General features: G+C 33.2%; 1 protein-coding gene across 2 annotated transcripts in view; it reads right to left on the bottom strand.

Moving 5' to 3' along the window:
- Nucleotides 1-6,498: 6,498 nt before the first annotated feature.
- LOC148278227 (uncharacterized) overlaps nt 6,499-26,909 on the bottom strand; it is a 106,315-nt gene continuing 85,904 nt past the window's right edge. The window contains exons 3-5 of one of the 2 annotated variants that reach the window (XM_088231743.1): nt 15,294-15,484; nt 8,292-14,849; nt 6,499-8,203 (exon numbers count right to left, since the gene is read on the bottom strand). In XM_088231743.1, coding sequence (XP_088087869.1) covers nt 7,928-8,203; nt 8,292-14,849; nt 15,294-15,484 — 7,025 coding nt within the window. In that variant the 3' untranslated portion in view covers nt 6,499-7,927. Of the gene's footprint in view, nt 8,204-8,291; nt 14,850-15,293; nt 15,485-26,909 lie in introns of those variants that run through there. The other variant, XM_088231744.1, reaches the window with a different exon arrangement.

The raw sequence follows: 26,909 nt of genomic DNA on the forward strand, positions 1-26,909 counted from the left end.
ATCCCGAGCAGCTTTATTAATCTCGGGATTTTTTATGCGTAATCTCGGGATCCCGGGATTATCTCGAGATACGATCATGTGATTTAAATTGTATTCAAATGTCAAAAAAGCGTACGTAATTTTTTGAAAACCGTTAACTTTTATAAGGTTTTCAGTAGTAACAGAACATCGTGTAAAAGGCACTGAGAAAAAAAAGTCAATTTCTGCATAATAAACAAAAAAATTAACTTGTTTATTGCAAATATCGTATTACAAAATTAAAAGACAAAATGTAAAAAAAATACCGTAGTGGAATTCCGAAAATAAAAGCGCAGAAATATCAAAGCATCTTATGTTTCATTTTCAAGCCTGATTCTTTGTTTGTTGCCAACATAAGCAGCAATTGAGGGGAGATCCCGGAAGAGTGCGATATTCGTATTGTTGACCATCAGCTCCACATTCCACGCTTCATGAGCAGATATTAAACATGCTCCTAAAAAGACTTGTTTGTAGCAATCCCGAAATTCCAGAGATTAGCCAAGTATAATCTCGGATTTGAAAATGGCCGGGATCCCGGGACTGTATTCTCAATTGTGACATGCCATATCTTTTTTTTATAATTGTTGATGGCAAAGCAATATTTGCCACATCTTTGATGGACTTAGCATAAGAATACCGTGTCCACTTACTATGACATGTATATTTTTATTGTTTTTAGTTTAAAAATCATCCTGTAATGTATTGCATACGTATTACTGACAAGTATTAATGCACCCAAATACGCTGACAAATTATAAACAAATTGATTTTTAAAATGCTGAGTTGTCTTTTGTCCGTCGTCAATCCGGAAGAATTGTTCATATTTCCGTGTCATGTCTTTATAAATAAAATCATTTTATTTCCCGTTTATTCTTTTAACCTTTTAATTCTTTTAATTTATTCCTTAATAACCCGCTAAGCCTTTATTTTAGAGACTTGTCAACAGGTTAGAAAGATAGGACATGGAAGGGAGTTCCAATTTTCTGAATACACACCCAACGCCCAGATTAATCAGGAGGTTTTTTTTATTTGTTAATTTACTATTAAACTAAGCAAACTCCACGTAGCAAAAATGATTCAGATACGCTGTGATTAAACTGAAAATGCAGTGCCCTATGAACAACTTGATGCGGATGGGGAAGTGATGTAAATTTTTATGCTTATTTAATTATATAAGTTTTTTTGTTTTTCCCAATAAATTTAAATAATTTGTCGGTCTCGTGGTTTAATAGTCAGCACGTTTGCCTACCATGCAAGAAGTCTCGGGTTCGATCGCTTACGTAATATTTCATTATAAATTATTATGGAAAACAAAACTTTGTTATTAGTGCTACACAATTGTATTATTTTGCAAAAACACTACTTTAGTTTTGAGAGAAAACTCCTCCCATCGTCGGGTGATATAAAGTAATATAGAATTTAAACTTTTGTATCGTGTCGCGGTCGGCAGTAGGAACATTTCTATTTATTTTTGTAGTATGTAGTTCTGAAAACCAAGTTGAGTTTAATTTCAGCCCGTCGTCTTTGTTTATGTTATTTGGGTGTCTGTGTATTTAAATTGCTTCTTTTATTATTCGTGCACTGTAGTTACTGGATTTATGCAAAATTTTCGGTTCAAATGCGAAAAAATGTCCGGTGTCTATAGAGTGTTCCGCTATTGCAGATTTGTCGGGATGCCCAAGTTTACACGTTTTTTTGTGTTCGTCAATCCATTTCTTTGCTGTGCGCCCTGTTTGTCCTATGTACACTTTATCACATGCTTGGAAACTTAGTTTATAAACAGTTTCCGTTTCCAGGGGATTCTTATATTTTAAGCTCAATAAATGGTTCTTCATTTTTCCTACAGTCCCAAACGTTGTTCTAATATTATGTTTCTTCAGCACTTTGGCTATCCTGTCAGTAACATTCTGTACATATGGTAGGTATGCAGTTCTTCTGGTAATATCTTCTTCCTTGTTCTTCTTTGTAGCTTGCGATTTATTAAATCGAGATTTAAGTAGCCGAAACGTCGGAACAAATCCAACACACACGGTATCACCCAAAAAAGAAACATATTGATAACAGTGACCGTGAAAACCTTCGCACTTATTCCTTACTTCAATTGCCATCCCCGTACACATGGACCCGCGTCTATTAAGCCCCTCTTGGCCAAGTGGATGTCTTCCCACATACCAAATCTTAGTTTTAATTATTGTAACATCTACTAATGTACTAGATTTTAAGACAGAAATTCCACTTAACATTATTTCCCTCATCGATTATGTTTCCGTATCTGTACTTAAGACAACCATCCATATACATACCAACACCTTAGATAGGTGGAATAACAACCCTGTTTTAGGTTTCATCACTGATTCATTTGTTGGTTTTTTGTAAAGATTCTATAAGAATGATCGTTCAGTTAAACAGCATACCAAAAGAGAGGTGGATCTTTTCTATGCTGGGATTACCAGTTTTAGACTCTTCCTCTCTAACTACGTACGAGTATGTATCATTCATAATATGTCATATTTGTTTACTATTGTTTTTATAGACCTTAAAAATCTATTGTGCTTTTTTATCATGTTTTTAAAGATCCCTAATAATATCATTTATGTGCTTTGTAATTCGCAGAAGTGCTGTATTTTACATTCAAATAAAAAAATAATAAATGAGGACACTGTGAATAATATGTACTATATTAGTTTTATGTCACCCGTCGATGGGAGGAGTGCTCTCCCAAAACTGTGGTAGGGTTCTTGTAAAATAATAAAATGGTGACACGTGCAAAACTAATTATAAAATTGCATTTTTAAAAATAATTTATACATATTTTTTTTTATGTTTCTTGATTTTTTTTCTTATTCATGGGAATAATAATAGAACGAAATCCCGCATAGGCATAGCCTGTGCGTGGGTATAAGTACTGGTTTAAACAGTTTAACGTGACAGTACGAATTTATGAACAAAATTACACATACATACTGATTCATACATTTTGCACACACACACATCCATTCACCATATACATACATACATGTATATATACACACATACTTGCTCGCACATATATAGATGCGCATAAAAAAATATAAAAATACACAATTTGAATATTTTAGTGCAAATAATCAAAAAGTAACATAATATGTAATTAAATAAGTATACAATGGTGTTCACAGGTCGTAGTGACGTCAGGAGCTTGCATAGCATTGACCCCCACCACTAAGAATAGGAATGCAACGCTACTAAGTTTTAGTCATGTGAATACTCTTGTAAGTTTGAGGTATTTTGTGGGTACAAAAAGTCATGTCAACTTTCAAGTGTCGAAGGTTTCGAAGTATTTAAGTTGTAAATGGGTTATATTTTCTCCACAAAGCAAACGTCTCCTGAGCAAGATAATATATTTTTTTAAGGTAATTGTATCATAATGATTTCCGTATCCTTAGGTTTGATTCCTGGTGGGGTGAACGTGAAGTATGAAAAGTAGAATGATGAATTTTGCTATCAATTTAGCAAAAAATCCAAAACATATCTTTCCATATTTTGCTGGCAATTTAGCAAAAGAAATCGAAGACATCTCTTTCCATCCCTTCTATCCGCCCACTTTTTAGCATATTTTTTAAAGGTGTGATTGGTTAAACATTTCGTGCCTCTCACATTATTAGTAAATACATTGTATAGTCTGGGAGCGCAGAAGAGTACACGTGTCCTAATCTAGTTTTACAGAGGGATACTATGATTTAAGCCTCTGCCTGGTTTGATTTTGATTAGTTAAAAATGAGATTTTTCGCGTGTGTATACATTTCAAAGCCTGTACGCAATACACTCTTCTTATATCCGTTATTTCAGTGAACAGTATAATGATATGTACTTTACTTTTCTGCCTAGAACACCTTTTGTATAAGTGTTTTGCGAAAGCATTTATGCATGATATGTTGTAAAAATGTTATATTTAAACGTACATAAGGTGTGTTACACCTGTGTATACTATAACATGTTAGTTTATCGGTTAATACTTGTGTTAATAAAAATACACGGATTCATGCGCAAGAAAAAATAATTAGTCTTTTATCGAGTTCATTTTAATCCATCTGGACCGGTTGCAACAAAACAAGCTTAAAATTGAATAATAATTGTTGCGTCTTTGTCAAAATGGGAAGAAATAATGGTTTTGTCATACTTTTTTTATGCAAACCGTTTTGTCTATTTCGACGAAAACGCGAGCATTATTTTAATTTAATTATTTTTTTTCTTTTCATGCTGTGTGAAAAAACTCCCTCGAGTCAATGTGTATTAATTAACCCAAGGTTATCTTAGGTTAACCTGAGATAACCTGAGGTTAGGAAATGATCACCTGTCTCATTTAATCTTATTAAAATCACATATGTGTCTTGCTTAGTAACCTAATAAGATTACATTTCATTATCGCAAATGAATGTTTTATATATTTGTCTCGGGGTTCTCGATATGTTGTCAATTTCGGAGATCCTGATGGACAAAATGATCTAATATGCCTAAATATGTGATTTAATTTAATAATAGTTGTAATATTCATAGTAGTTGCCAAGATATTAATTAATAAAGTGCATTTTGCAACGCCTGTTACATCACAGGAACGGGCGGGTTGACCAAACTTTTTTAAATGCTACTTTCCCTTCATAATAAAATATAATATATCGTCAGCTTGTTGGTGCAAAGTCCTGCTAAATAGGAGGTAAAGAGCGTTCAGAATCGCACTACTGGACCCCGATTACAAGGGAGAGTCAACAGATTCATCTTTAGCTTTTGTCTTTAGGGTAAAATATAATTTTTCGTTTGAGAACTTTAATATTGATTCACACATATTCATCTTTGTACAGAATATTCGATTTTACTTTATGGACCGTGATGTTCAGTGGTTTTTTCATTTTTATTATTTGTTAAAAAACTATTAAACTAAGCCAAAAAAATATATTAAAAGTTTTGTGTTTCTGAAATTACTCCGCATGTGACATTTCAAGTTCCCTTCCGCACGTTTTCGTTCAGTTCTGCCGATTTGCCTGTTGACGTACCGGAAACCGGAAGTATTTCCGGAATATTAGTTTTGAACTAGTGACGTCGTTCAAAGTAGTTCGTTTTGATCAAAATGTATTTTTAAATTTTTTTCATACATTTTTAAGAAACTTTGTAGTAAAATTTAATGCTCTAATTTTTACCTCTCGTAAGGAAACATTATATATCTAATTTTCTGTAGGGCTGAACTTCTTCGTTGAAGAAAGCTTTTTAAGTTAGTTATCTTCAACAATATTTTGAGTCTGTTCGAATATTTGAATAGTAAGTCCAATAGGGTATTATCACCCGGGAGGAATATCGGATTTAACATATTGTACATATAAAGGATTTTTCAAAGACTCTTTTAGTGTTTATAAAAGCTCTAATAATCAATAATTTCATTCATAACTTTCATTTACTATTTTTAACATCTCAGAAAAGCTATTTTATTCGGTTGGTACTAAATTCGATCATCCAAACCCACCCAACAGTACACCACGAATCGTGGATTTGTTTTAAATGTTGGTAATCCGAATAGAAATTGAAACGACGCGTATTGCTGTCTATGATTTTTTTCCCTTCTCTAGCCAACCTTGAAATAAATGGCGACCGTAAAATGGGGCGACATTTAAATCGTATGGCGACTTTGATCAATGGATATATTGTTTATATTTATCTCTATAACTTCTGATCATTAATACATTTCGGTAAATTTTAACTGTTTTTTTAATGGTAACAAGGAATACGCTTTAAATGCAATTGTTATATAACTTTATTTCAAGTAAGATTTCAAGAAGTTTGAAATGGAATCGTCTAGCTATTTTTTTAATATAGTGATATACTTAATGATAAAAGTAATTTCGTGTAATTTGAATTGTCTTGACATCACTGGTATTTATATCACTGAGTGTCCATTATTATAGTGACGTCACGAATCGTTTGTTTTTGGCATCATTCAAATTACTATAATTGAATCCTTTATATCTCCCTTATTTCTTAACAGATTTTAATAAGAATAGTACCGATCGGCTTGTGATTTTTTAGATCAATTTATAAGCTAATAAAAAAATCCACGATTATTGCCCATTGATGAAGAATACAAGTTTGTGTGTGAAATGGAACCAAAACCCTAGATGAGAGTTTTCTACTCGAAGACTACTCTCCCTGGATTGGCATCTAAAGCGTTAGACTGATTACCTTGTAATGTAACAGGTTTTACAATGTAGTGCCCTTTGCACTTTCGATTCTGGATAGAAGTGGTGATGGTGATATTTTTCATCGTTTTATGTTATGTTTTGCTGTACTCCGTGGGAATGATTTTTTATTACAATTAAAAATAATAACACTCATCAACGTTTTTACCTTTTACTGCACTAAATTAAATTGAATGAATATACCTTCTGGATTCAAAACTTTGATTCTATGATCGGGTAACTTCGTAATATAAAATATCAATAAAACCATGGAAACTTTTATGTATATCTCTTTATTCATTTCTAAATGCAATTGACACAGAATTATAGCATATTTACAATAACTGTTTTGCATTAATTGAGAGTTAATTGTACCACTTCATTTTGCTCAGACATATAAAATTAATTTTCTAAAAATTAATCAGTGGAAAAACGACAGGTTTCTTAAAATCATAGTTCGTCAAGTTCAGAATTCATTATACACATCTCAATCAGGTATGTAATAATATACCTCAACGAATCCCAATAAGATAAAAAAATGAAATTTTGTTAAAGGTAATTTAATTTTAAATTACTTTAATGAAATAAATATGTTAATTTTCACATAAATAAGACCCTCCACCAATTTCCCCATTGCCCTTTATTGCCTTATTATAAAACAAAAGGTTTATGTTCCATAAATCAATTATTTTAAAAATCGGTAATAAAGATTTCATGTTATTTATCAAAACCAATATAATACATATATTATTTTTGAAATAAATTTAATTAAAGTACATGTTACAACTAAAACATAATACTATTTTCTTAAATTAATGGCATTTTTGTGACTAAATGATAACATAATTTAACCTAAACGATTACGTTTTATGAAATATTCTAAGTATGACTTATCTTGAAATTGCACTTACACTAAAATCGGTATAATTTTAAGAATGCTAAAAAATCAGTCAAGATTGTTTAACTTATTCCTAATTGCGAACAGAACACATGTTTTTTTATAAAATAAAGCTGTGAATAATAGAAAATATTATTATAAATATTTAGTTAAATTTATCATACATCAATAGACAAGGATTTTCACCTTAGAGTAATAATAACCTAATAGAGTCGCCAATACGGAGAAAAACAATCATATTACTGATGACGAAGTTAGCACCATATTATAGAACAACGTCTGTACTTGGGTTGAGAATTGCGAGCCTAAACCGAAACTTTCCATTACACGTTTGTTGTTAAACTAAAAACCAAATCAAAAATTTGCAAAGCTTTTGTTCCCTGTAATAGAACTTAAGGCTTCTCTAGACAGTTATTACTCTGAGGTTTTTACATACGGATAAATCTTGTCTTAAACTATTACAAACTGTTTTTTATTTACTATTGAGCAATATAGAGTGACATAATTTACGATTAAAACATCGATCGTTGTTATTTTACGAGAATAAGATTTCTCTGACATTCAGAAATAAAATTCGTATATTTAAAATGCCCTGATTTGCAGGAATTCCATTTAGCATTATTCATTTGTGTGTAAAATTATGAATAACAAAAGTCCAACGTTAAAATAGGTATCTGTTTTAGTAAACCAAATCACAGTAAAAAACAATTATTTTTTTTACATTTTACATTACACAAAATTTCTTTTAGCATTTCTGTGTTTTAATTTTAATTTCACCAAGAGATCATTTACCTAAGTCTTGACTTATCTATTTTGCCACATTGACTGTTTCTACTGGAATACCCCATCTTCTGATCCAGGTATCTTTCATCTTCGAACATTTGGATATTCTTGATGCCATTTCACATCTTCTGCTCACTGGCCAGTAGATATATTTCTCAGGACACTGATATAAGAATCCCCGCATCCTTCTAGTTGATTGTGATCTCTGGCACTTGAAGAAAGCTGGAGAGCACTGGTCCTCGTTGTCGAAGGAAAAGTGACCATCAGTTGGACACAGAAGTCGGCCTGCCTTCACAGTAACCTGGAATCAAAGAAAATTATTAATATGGTAGATATTTGAAAAAAAAATCTACTTTAAATTACCAAGAAAATATATGGTCAAAACTTACAAGAGGTATGGAGCTTTGTTGTAAAACCCTAAAAGTCTTCTTTTCTGCTATCTCTCCTTCACATTTTTGGTCAGTATCTTCTTCCGAAAGGCACTGTACTTTATCATCATCGTAAATTGTGTCATCGGGGCAGCGGAAGACTGTAACATTCATGTCGTAATTTTTATCACTTGTTGTACACTGATAAAAGAGGTTGCAGTACTTCGGATGTCTTCGGAAACCGGTTGGACATACTATGGCTACTTGGTCTCCTTCCAGTTTACCAACCGGACATTCTGTTTCTTTCGGTGATTCTGTAGTTCCTTCCGTAGTTCCTTCCGTTGTTCCTTCCGTCGTTCCTTCCGTTGTTCCTTCCGTCGTTCCTTCTGTTGTTCCTTCCGTCGTTCCTTCCGTTGTTCCTTCCGTTGTTCCTTCCGTTGTTCCTTCTGTGGTGCTTTCAGTTGTTCCTTCTGTAGTTCCTTGAGTAGTACCTTCAGTTGTTGTTGTTGTTCCCTCAGTTGTTGTTGTTCCTTCAGTTGTTCCTTCAGTTGTTGTTGTCGTTCCTTCAGTTGTTGTTGTTGTTCCTTCAGTTGTTGTTGTTGTTCCTTCAGTTGTTGTTGTTGTTCCTTCAGTTGTTGTTGTTGTTCCTTCAGTTGTACCTTCAGTAGTACCTTCTGTAGATGATTCTTCTTGTGCCTTAGTAGTTTGTTCATTTGCCTCAGTAGTTGTAGTTTGCTGCGTAGTCGTTTTCTGTGTAGTTGTATCTTGGGCTTCAGTAGTTGTTTGTTGCTGAGTGGTAGTTTCTTGTGTTGTTGTTTGTTGCGTTGTTGTTTGCTGGGTTGTAGTGTCTTGTTGGGTAGTTGTTTGCTGAGTTGTTGTAGTATCTTGTTGTGTTGTTGTTTGTTGAGTTGTAGTTGTTTCTTGTTGTGTTGTTGTGTCTTGCTTTTGGGTAGTAGTTTGTTCTTGAGTTGTAGTTTCTTGCTGTGTGGTGGTTTCTTGTTTACTTGTTGTGTCTTGTTGAGTGGTTGTTTCTTGCTTTTCTGTAGTTGTTTGTTCTGTAGTAGAGGTTTCAGTTGTGGTTTGCTGCTGGGTTGTTGTTTCTTGTTCAGTTGTAGTTTCTTGCTTGGCTGTTGTTGTTTCTTCATCTGGTTTATGTTGTTTTGAACAATCACGCGCAGGATAAACAGATTCTTCATGATTACATGTATCCAGGGACGGATCCCATATCGTTCCTTCTCCACACTCGAAATGATATACTGAATAGCGTTTCCCTTCATCGCCATCCCAATCTACGCATCTGTAAAACTTTTTGCAGTCAGAAGGATGTGGATAGTATCCGGCGTGTGGGCAGCTTATAGTATTATTTTTAGGTTTATCTTTGTCACAATCTGATGAATTTTTACTACTTTCGGTGGTTGATGATTCTGTTGTAGATGATGTCGTTGATTGCGTAGAGTCAGATTTTTTTGTTGTCGACTCTGTTGTTTGTGATGATTGAGTTGAAGATGAAGATTCCATATTAGATTCTTCTGGTTTAGATTGGTCTGAGTTATTAGAATTACATTTTCCTTTAACATCACGCGGATGATTGCATTGCCCAATTTCATCATCCCAAACTGTACCTTCGGCACAATCAAAATCATATTTCGTATATCCTCCTTTATCATTAGAAACACACCTGTAGAATTTTTTGCAATCTTTTTTGTTTCCATGGTATCCTTCTGCAGAACATTCGTCAGACGAAGATTCTTCGGAAGAATTTTCATTTTCTTTTTCTTCTTCGACATTAGATTCTGCGGTTGTTGTAGTTGTACCAGAGGATTCGTTAGATGTCTGTGTTGTAGATTCTTGTTTTTCAGTTTGACTCGTAGTGCCTGAACTTTTACCACAGTTTTTAACGGCATAATCGTGGTTACAACCTTGAATTTCTTGATCCCATACTGTTCCATCTCCACAAGTGAAGTCATATTTAGTGTAACCACCTTCACCATTATCAACACACCTGTAAAAACGTTTACAATCATTTTCGTATCCATAAAATCCTTCTGACGAGCATTTACCATCAGATGAACCAGATCCAGAAGAAGTTGTCCCTGCCGTGGAAGTTGTTTGTTCAGACCGTTCAGTAGTGGTTGATTTATCTTCTGGTTTTGATGTCTGGGGATTTTCAGTTGTAGTGGACTCTCCGTTGTCTACTTCATTTTCATTATTGGATGGTTGACTACTTCCTCCACATTGTTTAACGTTATAATCATGATTGCAGCCTTGAATTTCTTGATCCCAAGCAGTACCATCTCCACAAGTAAATTCGTGTTTTGTGTATCCACCTTCACCATTATCGACGCATCTATAAAACCTTTTACAGTCATCTTCGTATCCATAAAAACCTTCAGAAGAACATTTACCATTTGACGCTGGTTTAGAAGATGTAGTGCCAGATTGTTCAATACTCTCTGTTGTAGTTGAGTGTTCAGTTGTTGATTGCTGTGTTTGAGGTGAGCTTGTTGTAGAAGAAGATTCTTCCTTATTATTTTCGTTTTCTTGATTATTTTCTTCTCCATCATTTCCACTACCACCGCAAGATTTTACTTCCGATGCATGGTTACATGCTTTAATTTCTTGATCCCATACTGTTCCATCGCCGCAAGTAAAGTCGTGCTTAGTATAACCACCGTTTCCATTATCAACACATCTATAAAACTTTTTACAGTCTTTTGAGTCACCAAAGAACCCTTCTGACTCACATTTTCCAGAACTTGGTTTAGATGCCGTCGAAGAAGATTCATTACTATCTGTCTCCCCGTCTTCTGGGGAAGAAGTTGTCGTAGTTGTCAATGGTTCTTCTTTTGTTTCTTCCGTTGTTGATTGTGAATTATCATTTCCTTCATCCACTTGATTTTCGTTGTCAGGTTTTTGATTATTTCCTCTACAACTTTTAACTTCTGATTCGTGATTACATCCTTCGATTTCTTGATCCCAGGCAGTCCCTTCTCCACAAGTAAAATCATATTTTGTTAAACCACCGTTTCCATTGTCAACGCACCTGTAAAATTTCTTACAATCATTAGGATCTCCGTAATATCCCTCTTTTGAGCACGATCCTTCACTTTGACCCGATGAATTTGATTGTTCTGTAGTGCTTTGCTGTGCTGACGTTGATTGTTTCGTAGTAGATTCTTCTTTATTTTCACTTGTTGACGATGGTTCATTTGATTCAGATTCACTCTCTTCAGATTCGTTTGATCCAGAATTTGAAGATGATTGACCACACCCTTTAACAGCCCATTCGTGATCACAACCTTCTATTTCTTGGTTCCAAACAGTACCATCTCCGCACGAAAAATCATATTTTGTATACCCACCATTTCCATTATCAACACACCTATAAAACTTTTTGCAATCTTTGCTATCACCCATAAAACCTTCTTTTGTACACTTATCAGACGACTGAGAATTTTGGTTACTCTGTTGTGATTCAGACTGATTATTGTTTTGACTGCTGCTTGAATTTTGACTATTATTATTTGAATCATTCTTATTGTTACTATTAGAGCTTTCATTATTACTTGAGCTCTGGTGGTTTTCATTACTACTCGAGCTTTCATTGTTTGAATTTGCGCTAGTACTTGAATTTTCATTTTGTGATCCTTCATTATTTTCATGGTTTGACTGATTAGATCCACTATTTCCACCACATCCTTTAACAGCCCATTCATGGTCGCATCCTTCTATTTCTTGATTCCAAACAGTTCCATCACCACAGGTAAAATCGTATTTTGTGTATCCCCCATTACCGTTATCAACACACCTATAGAATTTTTTGCAGTCTTTACTGTCTCCCATAAAACCTTCTTTCGTACATTGATCAGATGATTGAGAATTTTGATTGTTTTGTTGAGATGATTCTTGGTTGTTTTGATTATTACTAGAACTCTCACTATTTTCACTACTTCCACTGTTTTCGTTTTCATTTTTGTCATTACTGTTTGAACTTTCACCGTTTTGATTATTTGTATTTTCATTATTACTACTGCTGGTGTTAGAACTCTCGTTACTTTCATTGTTGTTGGAGCTATTGTTTTGATTTTGATTACTTTGAGATGATTGACTTTCTTGACTTGAACCACTTCCTCCATCAGTGCCTCCGCAATTTTCAACAGCCCATTCATGATCACAGCCTTCTATCTTTTGATTCCATACAGTACCATCCCCACAAGTAAAATCATATTTCGTGTAGCCTCCGTTTCCATTATCAACACATCTGTAGAATTTTTTGCAATCTTTACTATCTCCCATAAATCCTTCTTTTGTACATTTATCGGAACTCTGAGAACCTTGATTGTTTTCTTGAGACTCTTGATTTTCCGATTGAGATTGTTGATTGTTTTGATTACTGCTAGAGCTCTGATTATCTTCATTACTACTGCTTGTATTTTCAGAATTTGTATTACCGTTAGAACTTTCATTTTTATCATTATTATTGGAACTCTGATTGTTTTGGTTATTATTTGAATTCTGGTTATTTTGATTGTTATTGGAATTTTGATTATTATTAGAACTACTAGTACTTGAGTTTTCATTACTGTTTGAGGTTTGGTTTTGAGATTCCTGGTTATTATGGGAAGACTGACTATTTTGATTAGATTCATTTGAATCACCTTTTCCTCCACATCCTTTGACTGCCCATTCGTGATCACATCCTTCAATTTCTTGATTCCATACTGTCCCATCCCCACATTTAAAATCATACTTAGTGTATCCACCATTGCCATTATCAACGCACCTATAAAACTTTTTACAATCCTTGCTATCTCCCATGAATCCTTCTTTGGTACATTTATCGTTAGATTTAGGGTTTTCATTCGAATTTTGATGGTTTTGTGACTGATTGTTTTGATTACTATTGTTTTGCGATTGATTGTTTTGATTATTATTAGAATTATTATTGTTTTGCGATTGACTGCTTTGATTAGAATTAGAATTTTGACTACTGCTTGAATTTTGGCTAGAGTTTGAACTATTTTTATCATTATTAGAGTTTTGACTTTCATTTTTATTATTCTGATTGTTGTTTGAGTTTTGATTGTTTCCATTATTTTGATTGTTTGAGTTATGATTGCTACCGCTATTATTATTTGAGTTTTGACCACTGTTTGAACTTTGGTTTTGTGTTTCTTGGTTATTTGATGTATTTTCTTGATTTTGATTCGATTGGCTGCCCTGATTTGGCTCATTAGAATTACCTTTTCCACCGCAGTTTTTAACTGCCCATTCATGGTCACATCCTTCTATATCTTGATTCCAAACAGTACCTTCTCCACAAGAAAATTCATATCTCGTATATCCACCATTTCCATTATCCACGCATCGATAGAATTTCTTGCAATCCTTCGAATCTCCCATGAATCCACTTTCTTTGCATTGATCATTCCCATTGCTCGATTGCTGAGATTGATTTTGACTCTCATTATCTTCGGAATTTTGATTATTTGAGTTTTGATGGTTTTCTGAATTATTGTTGTTTTGAGATTGTTCGTTATTTGAACTCTGGCTATTAGAGTTTTGAGATCCTGATTGTTGATTTGAATTCTGATTATTTGAATTATTATTGCTTGAACCTTGGTTTTGTGATTGTTGATTTTGAGAATTTTGCTGATTGGAATTATTTTGTCCACTAGAATTTTGACTACCTGAATTCTGTGAGTTTTGACTATTGGAACTTTGGGTGCTCGAACTCTGGGATGAAGAGCTTTGATTGTTAGAATTACTTGAGCTACTACTACTGCTACTATTGCTACTGCTGCTACTGCTACTGCTACTGCTGCTACTGCTACTCGAACTATGTGAAGAGCTGCTGCTTGAAGAACTACTGCTCTGTGAGCTGGAACTTGAATTAGAAGATTGTGAACTTGATTCTGAATTACGTGGAATCGCGCGAGTATTTCCACAATTATTGTTTTTTGTTGCCCACGCATGGTTACATCCTTGAATTTCTTGATCCCAAACAGTATTTGAACTACAGCTAAATTCATATCTCGTGTATCCTCCGTTTCCATTTGCTACACAACGATAAAATTTTTGACAGTTGCTGCTATGTTCCATAAACCCATCAGAAGTACATTGATCATTACTTAATGTGGCCACCGGATTAGTTTTAGAAGGTTTGCTTTTTACTGGTTTATTCGAAGACGCCTCGTAACGTTCTTTCGAGGATGAAGTTGTTTGTCTCTGGGGAGCTCTTGTAGAGGTGGTCGTTTGCCTTGGTGCACTTTTGTTAGTAGTTTGTCTATTCGATGCTCGTGTAGTAGATTGATGTGTGCTTTCTTTAGTGGAAGCAGATTGCTTTGGTTCATCTTTGATTTTGCTTGCCTTCGTTGTAGATTTCCTAGTTGTTTGTTGGTGTTTAGCTGTTGATGGCGAATTAGTGGAGCTCCTGTACTTGTCCTTATGGTATCCGGCATCAACTTCATTTTCATTTTCCGACTGTGGTTTTCCTCCACATTCTTGCCGGCTACTGCTTTCAGGGTGATTGCATACGTTTGTTGCTGGATCGTAGACAGTTCCTGGACCACACTCGAACTGCAAGAAAGCAATTGATTGAATATAAAGAAATCGCTTAAGTTAGTGCTTTGATACATTGTTACAAAAAAAATGTCTTTGCCTATTTTCTATTTCATAATTTTCGTTATATTTAATTCTTTTACAAGCTGAATGACAACGAAGTGGCTTTTCACGGGTACGCTTTTTTTCTTATTTTTGGGCATTGTACTTTGTTAAATATAGAAAACTATAATTCGCCTATCATCATCATCATCATCATTTCCTTTCCGCACCTAGTGGTACATAGGGCACTGCATTGGTACACCAATCACAGTATATATTTATCATTTGTTAAATGAAGGTAAGATGATCGGTCTTACACTTTTTTTATTTAATTTTGGTTTACTTGGTAGAATTGTATTTTATTTTGTTACGGTTGCTGATGCTGTTGTTTTCTTTTCATTAATAATAACGTATTCTTACTCTATACGTTGTGTATGTATCACCGTTAGGAACACATCTGTAGAATACGGAGCATTCCCGTGGGTCCGGGTGGAAACCTTCAGAAGGGCAAGAGAAGGAGCGCAGAGAGGGGGAGGGGCTTCCCCACCCGCGGAGCGCACGACCCCTATCTATTCTCATCCCGAACTCTGGATAGTGGCCTTGCGATAAATCTGGAAATAAAAAAAAACATTTTACATTTTTTCAAAAGTTTTAAGAAATAACCCTCTTCTTCACATACTTCTTGTTTCATCTAATTATAGGCAAAATTCATATTTATGGCGAACTTTTAATAATTTTAATTTAATAAATAAATCATTTAACATAGATTTATTTTAAAAAAATAATCTTAATAACGTCCGGCGTTTGCTTTCGAAATAATTCGTATAATTTTTTTCTTATCTTTTAAATTTACATGTAATTACTATTCATTTTATGTTCGAGAATTTTTTTTAACTTACTGTGATGCTACTTGTAAAAACCTGTAATTGGCTTATTTGTTATTTGTTTTGTTATATAAATATGAGATAATTATAGCTGTTGGTTATCTAAATAAATAAAATAAAATAAAAATAAATATTTCACGATAAATCAACAAGATTGAGAAAATATTGAGAAGAGAAAATGAAAGTCTAAAAGTTGTATAGGGCTCATCAAGTTTCATATACTCCCTTAATGTTTTAATCCTGGACATGTCTACAAAGATTAAAAAATATTGACGCTAGAAAGGAAAAAGTTACCAAACGACATATAGCAATTTACGGAAGAGCCAGTTTTTATTATTTATTTTTTTTTTCAATTAATGAAGAATCTCGTATTTTCGGTAAGAATCACAACAATATAAGATATCCGAGTATGTATGAGATTTAAACTAAAAACCTTTTACCAGCTCTTGTGTAAAGTTGCTACATGTCGCTCGGTAACTTTTCCTTTCCAGCGTCGATACTAAATATTATTATAATTTGGCCGTTTACATAAAAATCTTTTGAACGGACATTTATTGTAAAAGGAAAAGAAAAAAAAGACACTCAAAATTGTACAATGAGAAATAAAATAAAACAAAATTTTGGCAGCCTTCCAGGTGTAGTGGATAAGACGTTTGATTCGCGCACGGAAGGCTCCGATCGCCGGTGAAAACACAAAATATGAATGTGATTTTCCTCGAACCTGGGTGTTCAGTACTCAGTCCTATACAGAAATTGGTCCATCTGTTGTGATGTAAAAAAAGTTGAAAAAATAGAAAGCAATGAAAACAATTTTTTTGAACTTTATTGCTATAATTATTGATATAAAAACTAAAAAACTTATTACAATTACGAGATTGTTTTTATAACTATTAATATTTAAGTTAAATTATATTAAATTGCATACTATTTATAAATTTATTTTGAATGAAATTTTATTAAAATTGGTCTAAATTGTAATAATTTGGGGCTATGTATAGCGTGTGAGCTCGCCAATATATGACAGTAAAAATTTTATTGTCTTTGAATTTCCTAGAGTTTTAACCGTCGAAAAAAAAGAAGATTGCAAATAAAATCAACAGACAATGGAAATTTGATGTGTATTATTTTAATAGATTGTTTATAACAGAAAAATACATAGAGAAATATGCATTTTTATTTTTTGTAATAAAAACAGTCTAGTAAATTCGAATAAATAAAAATACGCTTAATATTAACAATATTAATTAAAATGCAAAAATAACATTGAATACTTGAAAAATAAATATTACTGAGTGTTACAAACATAATTTAAAAAACGGATAGCGATTAAAAGTAAAAACTATCTTTAGTTTAATTCTTATAGCGATAAATACATAAACATTATAAAACAGGAGTTATACAAATACAAAAATAATATTGTAACTAGGTGGCTACCTACACGGTTAAATTTCGAAATACCACGCAATTTCTTATCTCGGCTACGCTATGTAAAATGAAAAAAAATATTTAAATCAATAATTTCATCACGTCATGAAGTCGCCCCTGGGTAGCGCCTGCTAACGTCAATCAACAAAAACATCCTCGTTTTAATTACAATATTTCGGCTACGCCATAAATCTCTTTTTTAAAATAATTTCTCACGTCACAAAGTCGCCCCTGGGTAGCGCCTGCTAACGTCAATCAACAAAAACATCCTCGTTTTAATTACAATATTTCGGCTACGCCATGAATCTCTTTTTTTAAATAATTTCTCACGTCACAAAGTCGCCCCTGGGTAGCGCCTGCTAACGTCAATCAACAAAAACATCCTCGTTTTTATAACAGTATTTTGGCTACGCCATGAATTTCTTATAAAAAATGTCAAAACGTCACAAAGCCACTTTCGCTACTGACATCATTTACAAAAACATAATTATTTGTGCTTTTTTCAGGTACGCAACATTTTTTTTAAATACACCTACCTAACCGATAAAATACTATTAGTAATTAAACCAAGGTGTGCTTTAAAGTTCCGTATGGCCAAATAATATTATTTATTATTAGAATATTAATGACATGTAGTTCAAGCATTGCTGCATTCACGTTGCTTTACTTCTGAGAGCTCAACTGCTATGTTTTTCTATGGTTATGTTAATGTCATCTGTCATGTATTGGCGAGCTCACAGGCTATACTTACGCCATAATTTGCAATAATAATGTACATAATAAATTATATTTCGGTCGAAGGGTCCGGATTCGATTCCCGGTGAGAACACAAAAATTAACCTGTTGTAGTTGTAGTTGAATACAACTCAATCAGATTCTTTCCTTAAATTCATTATAATTAATTTCTATCCATTTTTTTTTTTTTACTGGATTTTGATAATACTAAAAAAATATTAACTGACATTCAATACATTAATAAAAACCGTATTCTCTCATAATTGCACCCCTGTTGGTGAGAAGAGTGGAGTATGACATTTGCAAAAAGAATTCTATATCTAAAAAATATTTATTTTATGTTTTAGAATTCAACCATTAACAAGTACCAAGGAACCTACTTGAATTCAATATTTGAATATTAATAAATTATCACACGTACAGAACAATTATGTATACGGCTGGTGATATCGCACTTTTTGTTATTTTGCTTTGGGCAACAGCAAATCACCCAATGATAAAACGCAAAGATTGAAATGTCGAACTCAATGTCAAATATATTATTAGTTTATCGAAAATTCTAATATCAGAAATACTTTTGGTGAACCAGCTTATAGCAGGCAAGCCAACGTTTTGGCAGGACAACGTCTATCAGGTCCACTATTTATATTTATATATATATATATATATATAAAGATATCTAAGCATGGTCTTTATATCTTCTCTTCAAGACCGTTGAAATAAATCCGACCTTTTAAAATTCTCAACTCACTCTTTGATGCGCCTGAACTACTGAGCTCAAAAAAATTAAATATCCCAACTAGAAACCTCCAACAAAACTTACTCTTTCATACCGATAACCACAGAACTAACTATGGTTTTCATTCCCCTATGCCCAGAGTTCTTAGGTCTGCCAACAAACATATTAGTCTTGATTTCTTTGATAACAAATTGTCTTCTTTCAAACGATCACTGAACCAAATTCAATTATAAACACCTCTCTCCCGCTTCCATTCCCACAAAGTCTACTATATACCATTGAGTCTTTCTACTTTTTTTTACAATAATTGTATATGTATAAATATGTCCTTAAAAATGCCCATTGGGCGTATATATAAATAAATAAATGTGAAACTGCTCCTATGTGACACAATCCCTTGTTTTTTTTTTCACATTATATTGTAGTGTTTGTATTATTTTGAATACATATTTTTGTAAGGTAAAAGGCACGCATGTCACGCGAGCACGCGAGTCATGTATGTTTTTAAATTGATGAATAAATATTTTGATATCTCTTACTGTTTGTAAAAAAAAAAGTTTTTTTGAAAATCTTTTATATTAAATGTGATGTAATTGAAAAATTTGATGTAAAAAAAAAAAATTATAAAAGATGTCTGAACATACTAAATCATAAATAAATAAAATAGTCGAACATAATTGCCGCATGTACTATTTGTACGATCCGTGCAGTATACAACATAAATATACACATAAGATTATACCCAGGTACAAGCTATGCAATGGCGTGTGAACGCAAGTATGTGCATACTACCTAGTACAATAATATAATTTTCATAATATGATTACGTCACGTACCATTGACCTCAGCGCCAATACATGCACGATGGCATATTACCTGATTACACACACACACACATAGCCAAACAGCACTAGCTGTAGGCAGTGTGACCATAAACTTGACCAACGCAACACGTTTGCTATTAGTCCTCAGACGCCATTGCGAGCCCATGAAACAGGGTTGTCAAAATACCCGATTCGTGCATATTATTGTCTTTGAGTTAGTCTAAATTTTGTAGACAAAATACTGGGTCGAAGATTGATAGGGACGAGGTTGTCAATTGTTTTAAAGTTCGAGATTAGCAATTAGCAAAAATTGACAAATCTGCTTTCCTTCCATACTTTTACTTTTATTTGCTTTTTATATTTCTTGATATTTTTATGTTTTTTCATTATGAATTTTTGTATTATTTAATTTAGTACTCACTCTTATTTGGCATATTATTTATTACTCCCATTTCTTACTATAGTATCGAGTGAGTTTCTAGAAACCATAGTATCTCAATTATCATTTCAATTATGTTTTTATAAATGTATTCTTTTTCAATTGATTTCAATGATACTATTAATTTGTTTTTTTTTTCAATACTACTATATTTTACGATTATATTTTTTTTTTCATTTCAATTATACTATTATTTTGTTAATTTGAATATGTATGAATCTAAATTTTTTACATTGTATTCTTTGGAATCGTATAATTTATTACTTATACCTTGTTTTTTTGGATCGTTATTCTATTGCGTCACATGTCATTATAATTTAATTAAATTAGGTGTACTACGTTTTTAAAAAAAAAAAATATAACGGCTTGACACGGGCACAGCCTAAAAAGCCTTTATAAGTTCATTAATATTTGAACGAGTGTAATTTTGAAGGAATAAATAAATAAAGACGGGATGTGGTCCCGTGGCTAGTGTCGCTGACTCTGGATTAGAAGGTTAAAGAACCTCACTCCACCACAACTTATTTCCCATTTTCTAACATGGTTATTTACGGCTTAAAGAAAATGGTTAAAATATTTAGGTAAATCATAAGAACGCAAATATTTATTTTTTACTTTTAAATAAGGCATCCCCTATATTCTATAATGAGTGAAATAATAACTCAGTAGAAGCCTTAGAGTAATAACACGCCACTGGCTAGAATTGCCCATACGGAGAAAAATCATTTTATGATTATTAACTACGAAGTTAGCTACATATTACAGAAATACGTCGGGCCATAGGTACTTGTGTCCAAAATTGCTAGTGAAAACCTAAACCGTCCGTTACACGTTTGTTGTTAAACTAAAAACCAAACTTTTGGAACGCTTCTGTTCTATTCAGTAGAGCTAAAGGGCTTTTATAGTGAATTATTACTCTAACCCACAAAAATAAAGGTTTTAGTTTTTATCCGTCACAAAAATATAAAAGCATCTATCTTGACCCAGCCATTTTCTAATTATTAGCAATAATCTTCTTTAAGATTTACAATAATTTAGTACATTCAAATGTTTGCAAACAAGTTGTAGATTTTATTAATTAGAAATTTTATCAAGATTGATGTTCATTTTTCCCGAAAATTGAGAACCATTAAAAAAATAATGAACAAGATTGTGGTTCCAAGGCTAGTGTCGTAGATTCGCGGATCAGAGATTCGGGGTTTGAACGCTACTCTACCACAACTTAATTACCACATTCTCATAGTGAGTTATTTCTAGCTAGTTGAAAATGGCCCCCAAAATCAAGTTTTTATGATTTACCTAAACACATTTTTTTTATGAAGGCGACTAATCTTACTACAGACGTCATCTTTACAGATGGAAGAATTTAAGAAATGTTCAAACATAAGAATTACAGTTAATTTTATACAGTTTTTGCACTGTTGTGGTAGTGTCGTGCACCCACGGATCAGAAATTTAAAGTTCGAAACCCGCTCTGCCAAATTCACTTTATAGCCCAATTATTTACGACTTTCGGAAACTTGACTCAAAATTGAAATATTAATGAACATTGTACACACGGAAATGTTTGTTTTTTTTTATGTATACGTATACACAATTAGGTCTTGGGCCCTGAAAATACCAAAAATTTCATATGCTATTCACAAAACATTATCTTTTAGGTTGTGGACAGGTTGTGGTCCTGTAGTAGTATTGCAGACAGAGCAAGAGGTCGGAGATTCAAACCCCTCTCTGTGATAACTCGTTTCAAATTTTCTAAAACTCTTTTTGAAATTAATAGAAAATGATCCCAAAATTGATTTTTCGCACCTAATGGGACATAAGACACTGGTATACCAACCTCAGCATATCTTGATCATTTACGTTAAATGAGAATAAGTTATGATTTAGTAACCAGGTTTTTTTAAAATCAATATTTCATGTCGACCATGTCGCGAATTTAACCCAAAACCCTTTTCTAGCTAGACAATATATAAAAACGCAAATTTATATATATTTATAATGCGTCAAATTTTTTTGTTTAATTATTATTAGAAAAACAAAAATTATGCAGTGCGGCAACCCTGATTGCAAGGATACCTTATGTGCAAATAAGATTGTGGGCGAAATTACAAAACTGTAAAGGAAATATTTTCGTTCAAGGCGAGGTCCAGTGTCCTGTTACTTTACATTCAATACGAATATAATCCAACTTACGGTACTCTGATTATACCAAATTAATAATATTCGTATCAACCATTTTATCAGATTGCAATGATATAAAAACTTGAAATGTTGTCAATTATTTTTATAAATAAATATTTTTTCTTACCTGCTAATAACTCATTATATCTTTGTAAAAGAAGAATTATAAATGATTTATTAAATTTATATAAAATAGCAAATGGCGTATTGGATGTCCCGGAATTAACTAGTGTTATCAGCTTAAAAGTACCTGTTCGAAATACTCAGCAGCCAAAGTTATTTTTTGAATCTCCTGGGAGTCACAATTATTATTACAATTCACCAATACCTAGACTACGCCGGCCAGCGGCCAGCGGCTAGGTAACGAGTATGGTGAAGTTGATATATTTTGTTTGTCTTTATATAATTATAGGTTATAAATTAATCTGTATAAAATTTCTTAATATTGTTCTTTATTTACTTTTTTTTCTCATGTACTCGTATCTCTCTAATAATGTAAGTACTTATTTATTTGTATATGCATATATGTGTATGTATATATGCATGCATGTATGTATATGTGTCTGTGTGTGTGTATGCATATGCATGTGTATGTATGTGTGTATGTTTTTATATGTAAATTTATTAAATATTTTTCTACATAACCATATGTTGGTACATTTCCTTATTTTTACTTATTATTGTTTCTTTTAGTTTTTCTTATGTTATAATTAATTTTAACTAAATGTACTAACTTATGTTTCACTGCTGCACTTGAATGTATTTATAATAAATGTAAAAGCCCGTAGGGCGTGTAAATTAATAAATAAATAAAAAATGATTATTTTCAAATCATTCGCAAATTTTTATGCGCACACGACCGTTTATAGGGCACTGCATTAGCATTGGCAGGTAAAGTGATCAGTCTTACGTTTCAGACAGGAGTCCAAGGGCCATCCTTAAAACAAATATTTAACGTCGACCCTTCCAAGAATGGAACCCGGGACCTCAAGAACGGTAGGCGAATGAGCCACCACTACACTACAAGTCCGAATTATCCCCATTCGATTTTCCCTTTTCAAAACTTTTTCCTCAAGTAGTCATCGAGTCAAAAACGGTCGTCTAGGTTTGTGGTTTTACTGCTCATACAGAATTTTATCGTTCGTTCACCTAGTAACGGAACAAAAGTTAGGTATAATAAAGAAAAAAAATAGATTGCAATAAGATAAAAGCTTTAAAAAATAAAATTTGTCTAACCTGCTAAAAACAACTTCCTAGGAAGTGGCATTCAGCCATGTCTATAAACAATTGGACATTCTCAAAATATTGCTTATTTAACTAAAACTGGTGTGAAAATTAAATTGAAAAGTATTTTCATTCGTCGCCTGGTATGTGAAATAATTCAGCCAAATGAATCTCACATACACCAAACGTTTCAACTCTTTTTACTGACTGGTGAATTTTACACAGTGTGTTGAGTGGCTACTTGAACAGCCAATGACATATTTTATAACAGGGCTTATGCCCTGTAAATACCTAGACTTCCATGTTCCCTTCACAAAAATGTTTTCCTTATCCGTTGCAATATATTTCAATCTTGATAACTCCCTGAGAAAATAGTTTAATAAAAATGAGCTACTATTGTACGTTACAGGCTCATGTAAAAAAATAACCAATCAATTAAAGTGCTCTTATGTATTGTGATAGATTTCCGGTTGCAGGGTAGTTACGTTTTTTAACGTTTAACGTGTATTGACAGGTACTGGGTTTTCCTTTTAAATGTCAGGAAAACTCATCGACGTGCAATCGTAACGTCACGGGCGGTGTAATTTCAATATAAGAATACTTTTGAAAATCTTAGAAATATTATTTTTTTGGCGTAGTTTGAAATACTATAAAATTACATAAATTCAACATGGCAAAAACCCATGTACTGTGTAATACTTCGTGCCTTGATGTTCAAAGTCCCCTGACTCTGTCAAACCAAATCATCGAAAGGGTCGAGAGTTTCAAATACCTGGGAGTATACGTTACAGAAAATGGCAGCTTTCAAAAAGAGCTGGGAGTGCGATTAGGAGAAGCAGGCGCCACATTCGACAGTATGAAGGCTGTCTCGAGATCTTATATTTACTGGGCGAAAACCAAATGCCTTCATAACACCTATTCTCCTCTACGGATGCGAATCATGGCACTTTACTTAAGCCCTAAACAGCGAAATTCTGAGTTTTGAGAAGAGATGTCTCAGAAGAATCTTGGGTGCGCGGTGGTTTGACTTTGTGAGGAATGAAGTAATAGGAGAACGGACGCAGATAACTCCGGTGACAACTGTCGTCAAGCGTAGGCGGTGCGGTTGGATAGGCCATACACTGCGGATGCCTCGTGAAAGCCTTAACCACGCTTGCCTACTTTGCAAGGCATCATTGCTATAAAGCGATATTTTTTTAATAATTTAACCGGTCCAAACAGTCATGTAGGTATTGAATACAACTTATTTCTCAATGTGCAATACATGTATATGAAATCTTTCGTGTTTGTTTATTTATTGCATATGTGTACTGTAAATTGAATTTTAATTAAATCGCTGAATGGACATTTTTGCATATCCAGTACAAATCCAGTTATGATAACTGGAAAAGTAGCCTTGGAATCAGGAAGATATTCAAAACGTATTATAAAGATAATATTTTACTTCCTGTAGCTGTTAGCTTTAATGCGTCAGGTCCTGGCAACATAATTAGTGTAACCAAGAATTACCTAGCGAGGACTCATTTTTGTATTTAAACAAATTACCTTACAGTAAAAAATCACTGTTAAAGCATGGTTTGCCTTCCATGCAAGAGGTCTCGGGTTTGATTCCCAATATATTTGACGTAAAATGTTTGTAAGTTGTCTCCAAACAATAATGTTTCATAGTCTCTGGACTGGCACCGGAGCGTAAAACTGATCATCTTACATTCGTGTGATAAAAAATATCAAGATAAGCTGCGGTTAGTGTATCAATGCAGTGCTCTACGCACCTTTCCCGAAAGGGAATGAATGAATCTGACGATGCAACAGTATGAATTAATTATACTAATTTTAACAAATAACAACATTTACATGACTAATGAACTGCCATTGGCTGATTTAAGTTGCCACTTCACAGACTGTGCAACATTCACCATTTTACCTATGTTTGAACATTCATATTTTTTCAATTCTTCCATCTGTTGATTTTAGTGATGTCAAAGAGCTGAAACCTTTATTGCTGCAAAGAGATTCATTTCGTTTCACATACTGGGCAACGCCTAAAAACAATTTTTCAATTATTAAACTTCTTATTGGACCAGTTGGTTTTATTACAATATTTTGAGTTTGTACAAATGTTTGTAAACAAAAAACAGAATTTCACCCCCTAGGAAGTCATTAAGATCAACAAATTACAACAGGGATTGAGAAAATTTCAGTAATAAAACCATCTGGTCCAAGAAGAAGTTTCAAAATTGTAAAATTGTTTTTAGGCGTTGCCTGGTATGTGAAATAATTTGATTAGATAAATTTCTTTACAATGATAAAGGTTTCAGCTCTTTAACTTCACTAAAATCAACAGATGGAAAAATTGAAAAAAGGCGATGTTCAAACAAATGGTGAATGTTACACAGTGTGTAAAGTGGCCACATAAACCAGCCAATGGCAGGACATAAGCCCTGTAAATGCATAAACTTCCATATTACCTTCACCAAAATGTTCTCCAGCGCTGTTGTAATTTTTTCATCGTAATGACTCCCTAGGGGAAAAAATCTAGTATATTGTCTACAAACATTTGGACAAAATAAAAATATTGTTATACACTAATTTTATTTGTCTGTCTTTTTGCACATTTTGTACATTGACGGGCCTATTTCCAAACGTCAATTTCTTCCAAATAACCAATTAAATTGGGTGTTTTTCTTTTGCTTCTTCTTATACCAGTTAGTTTAAATCCTGTAAATGCCTAGACTATCATATTCACTTACCAAAAATGTTTCCCCGTTCTGTTGCAAGAAATATAGATCTTTATAACTCTAGGCAAGGAAATACAGCCTATCTACAAAAAATTAGACATACTCAAACATCGCTGATTAAACTAACTCGTATAAGAAGAAGTATAAAAATTGGAAAATTGTTGACAGGCGTTGCCAAGTAGGTGAATTGGTTCAGCCAGATGAATCTCACCCACGTGATAAAGGTTTCAGCTCTTTTACTTTACAAAAGTCAACAGATGGAAGAGTTGAGGAAATGTGGATGCTCAAACATAGAAAAATGGTGAATGTTACACAGTGTGTAAAGTGACCTTTTAAACCAGCCAATGACATTTCATAAGCCCTGTAAATGCATAGACTTTCATATTCACTTCTCAAAAATGTTTTTCCTTTCAGTTGCAACAAATATATATTACATAAATAATTTATCTACAAAATAACACACTAATTAGTAGATATTACTGCGAATTTCCTTTCCGACAAAGAGAAAAACCTATTATTTATTTTTTCTTTATTCTTCATCTTCAGCCTTCTGTCTCCTACTGCTAGATATAGACCTCTTCCATATCCTTCCATTTTTATCGGTCGGTTGCTGCTTGCAGCCAATTTTTACCCGCCACGGCAGCTATGTCGTCGGACCATCATTTTTGAGGTCTTCCGACTCCTCGCTTATTCTCCCAAGGTCTCCATCTTAATATTTTTGGGGTCCTTCTTGTGGGGTCTTGTCTCTCAATATGTCCTGTCCATTGTCACTTATTAATTTATTATTTTTCCCACTTAATAAATTTATCAACTAAAAAATAATTGAACTACTTTTTTAATAAGC

Source organism: Micrasema longulum, unplaced genomic scaffold (assembly GCF_059751315.1).
Source record: "Micrasema longulum isolate JH-2025_06_02 unplaced genomic scaffold, ASM5975131v1 h1tg000908l, whole genome shotgun sequence".
Taxonomy (NCBI): domain Eukaryota; kingdom Metazoa; phylum Arthropoda; class Insecta; order Trichoptera; family Brachycentridae; genus Micrasema; species Micrasema longulum.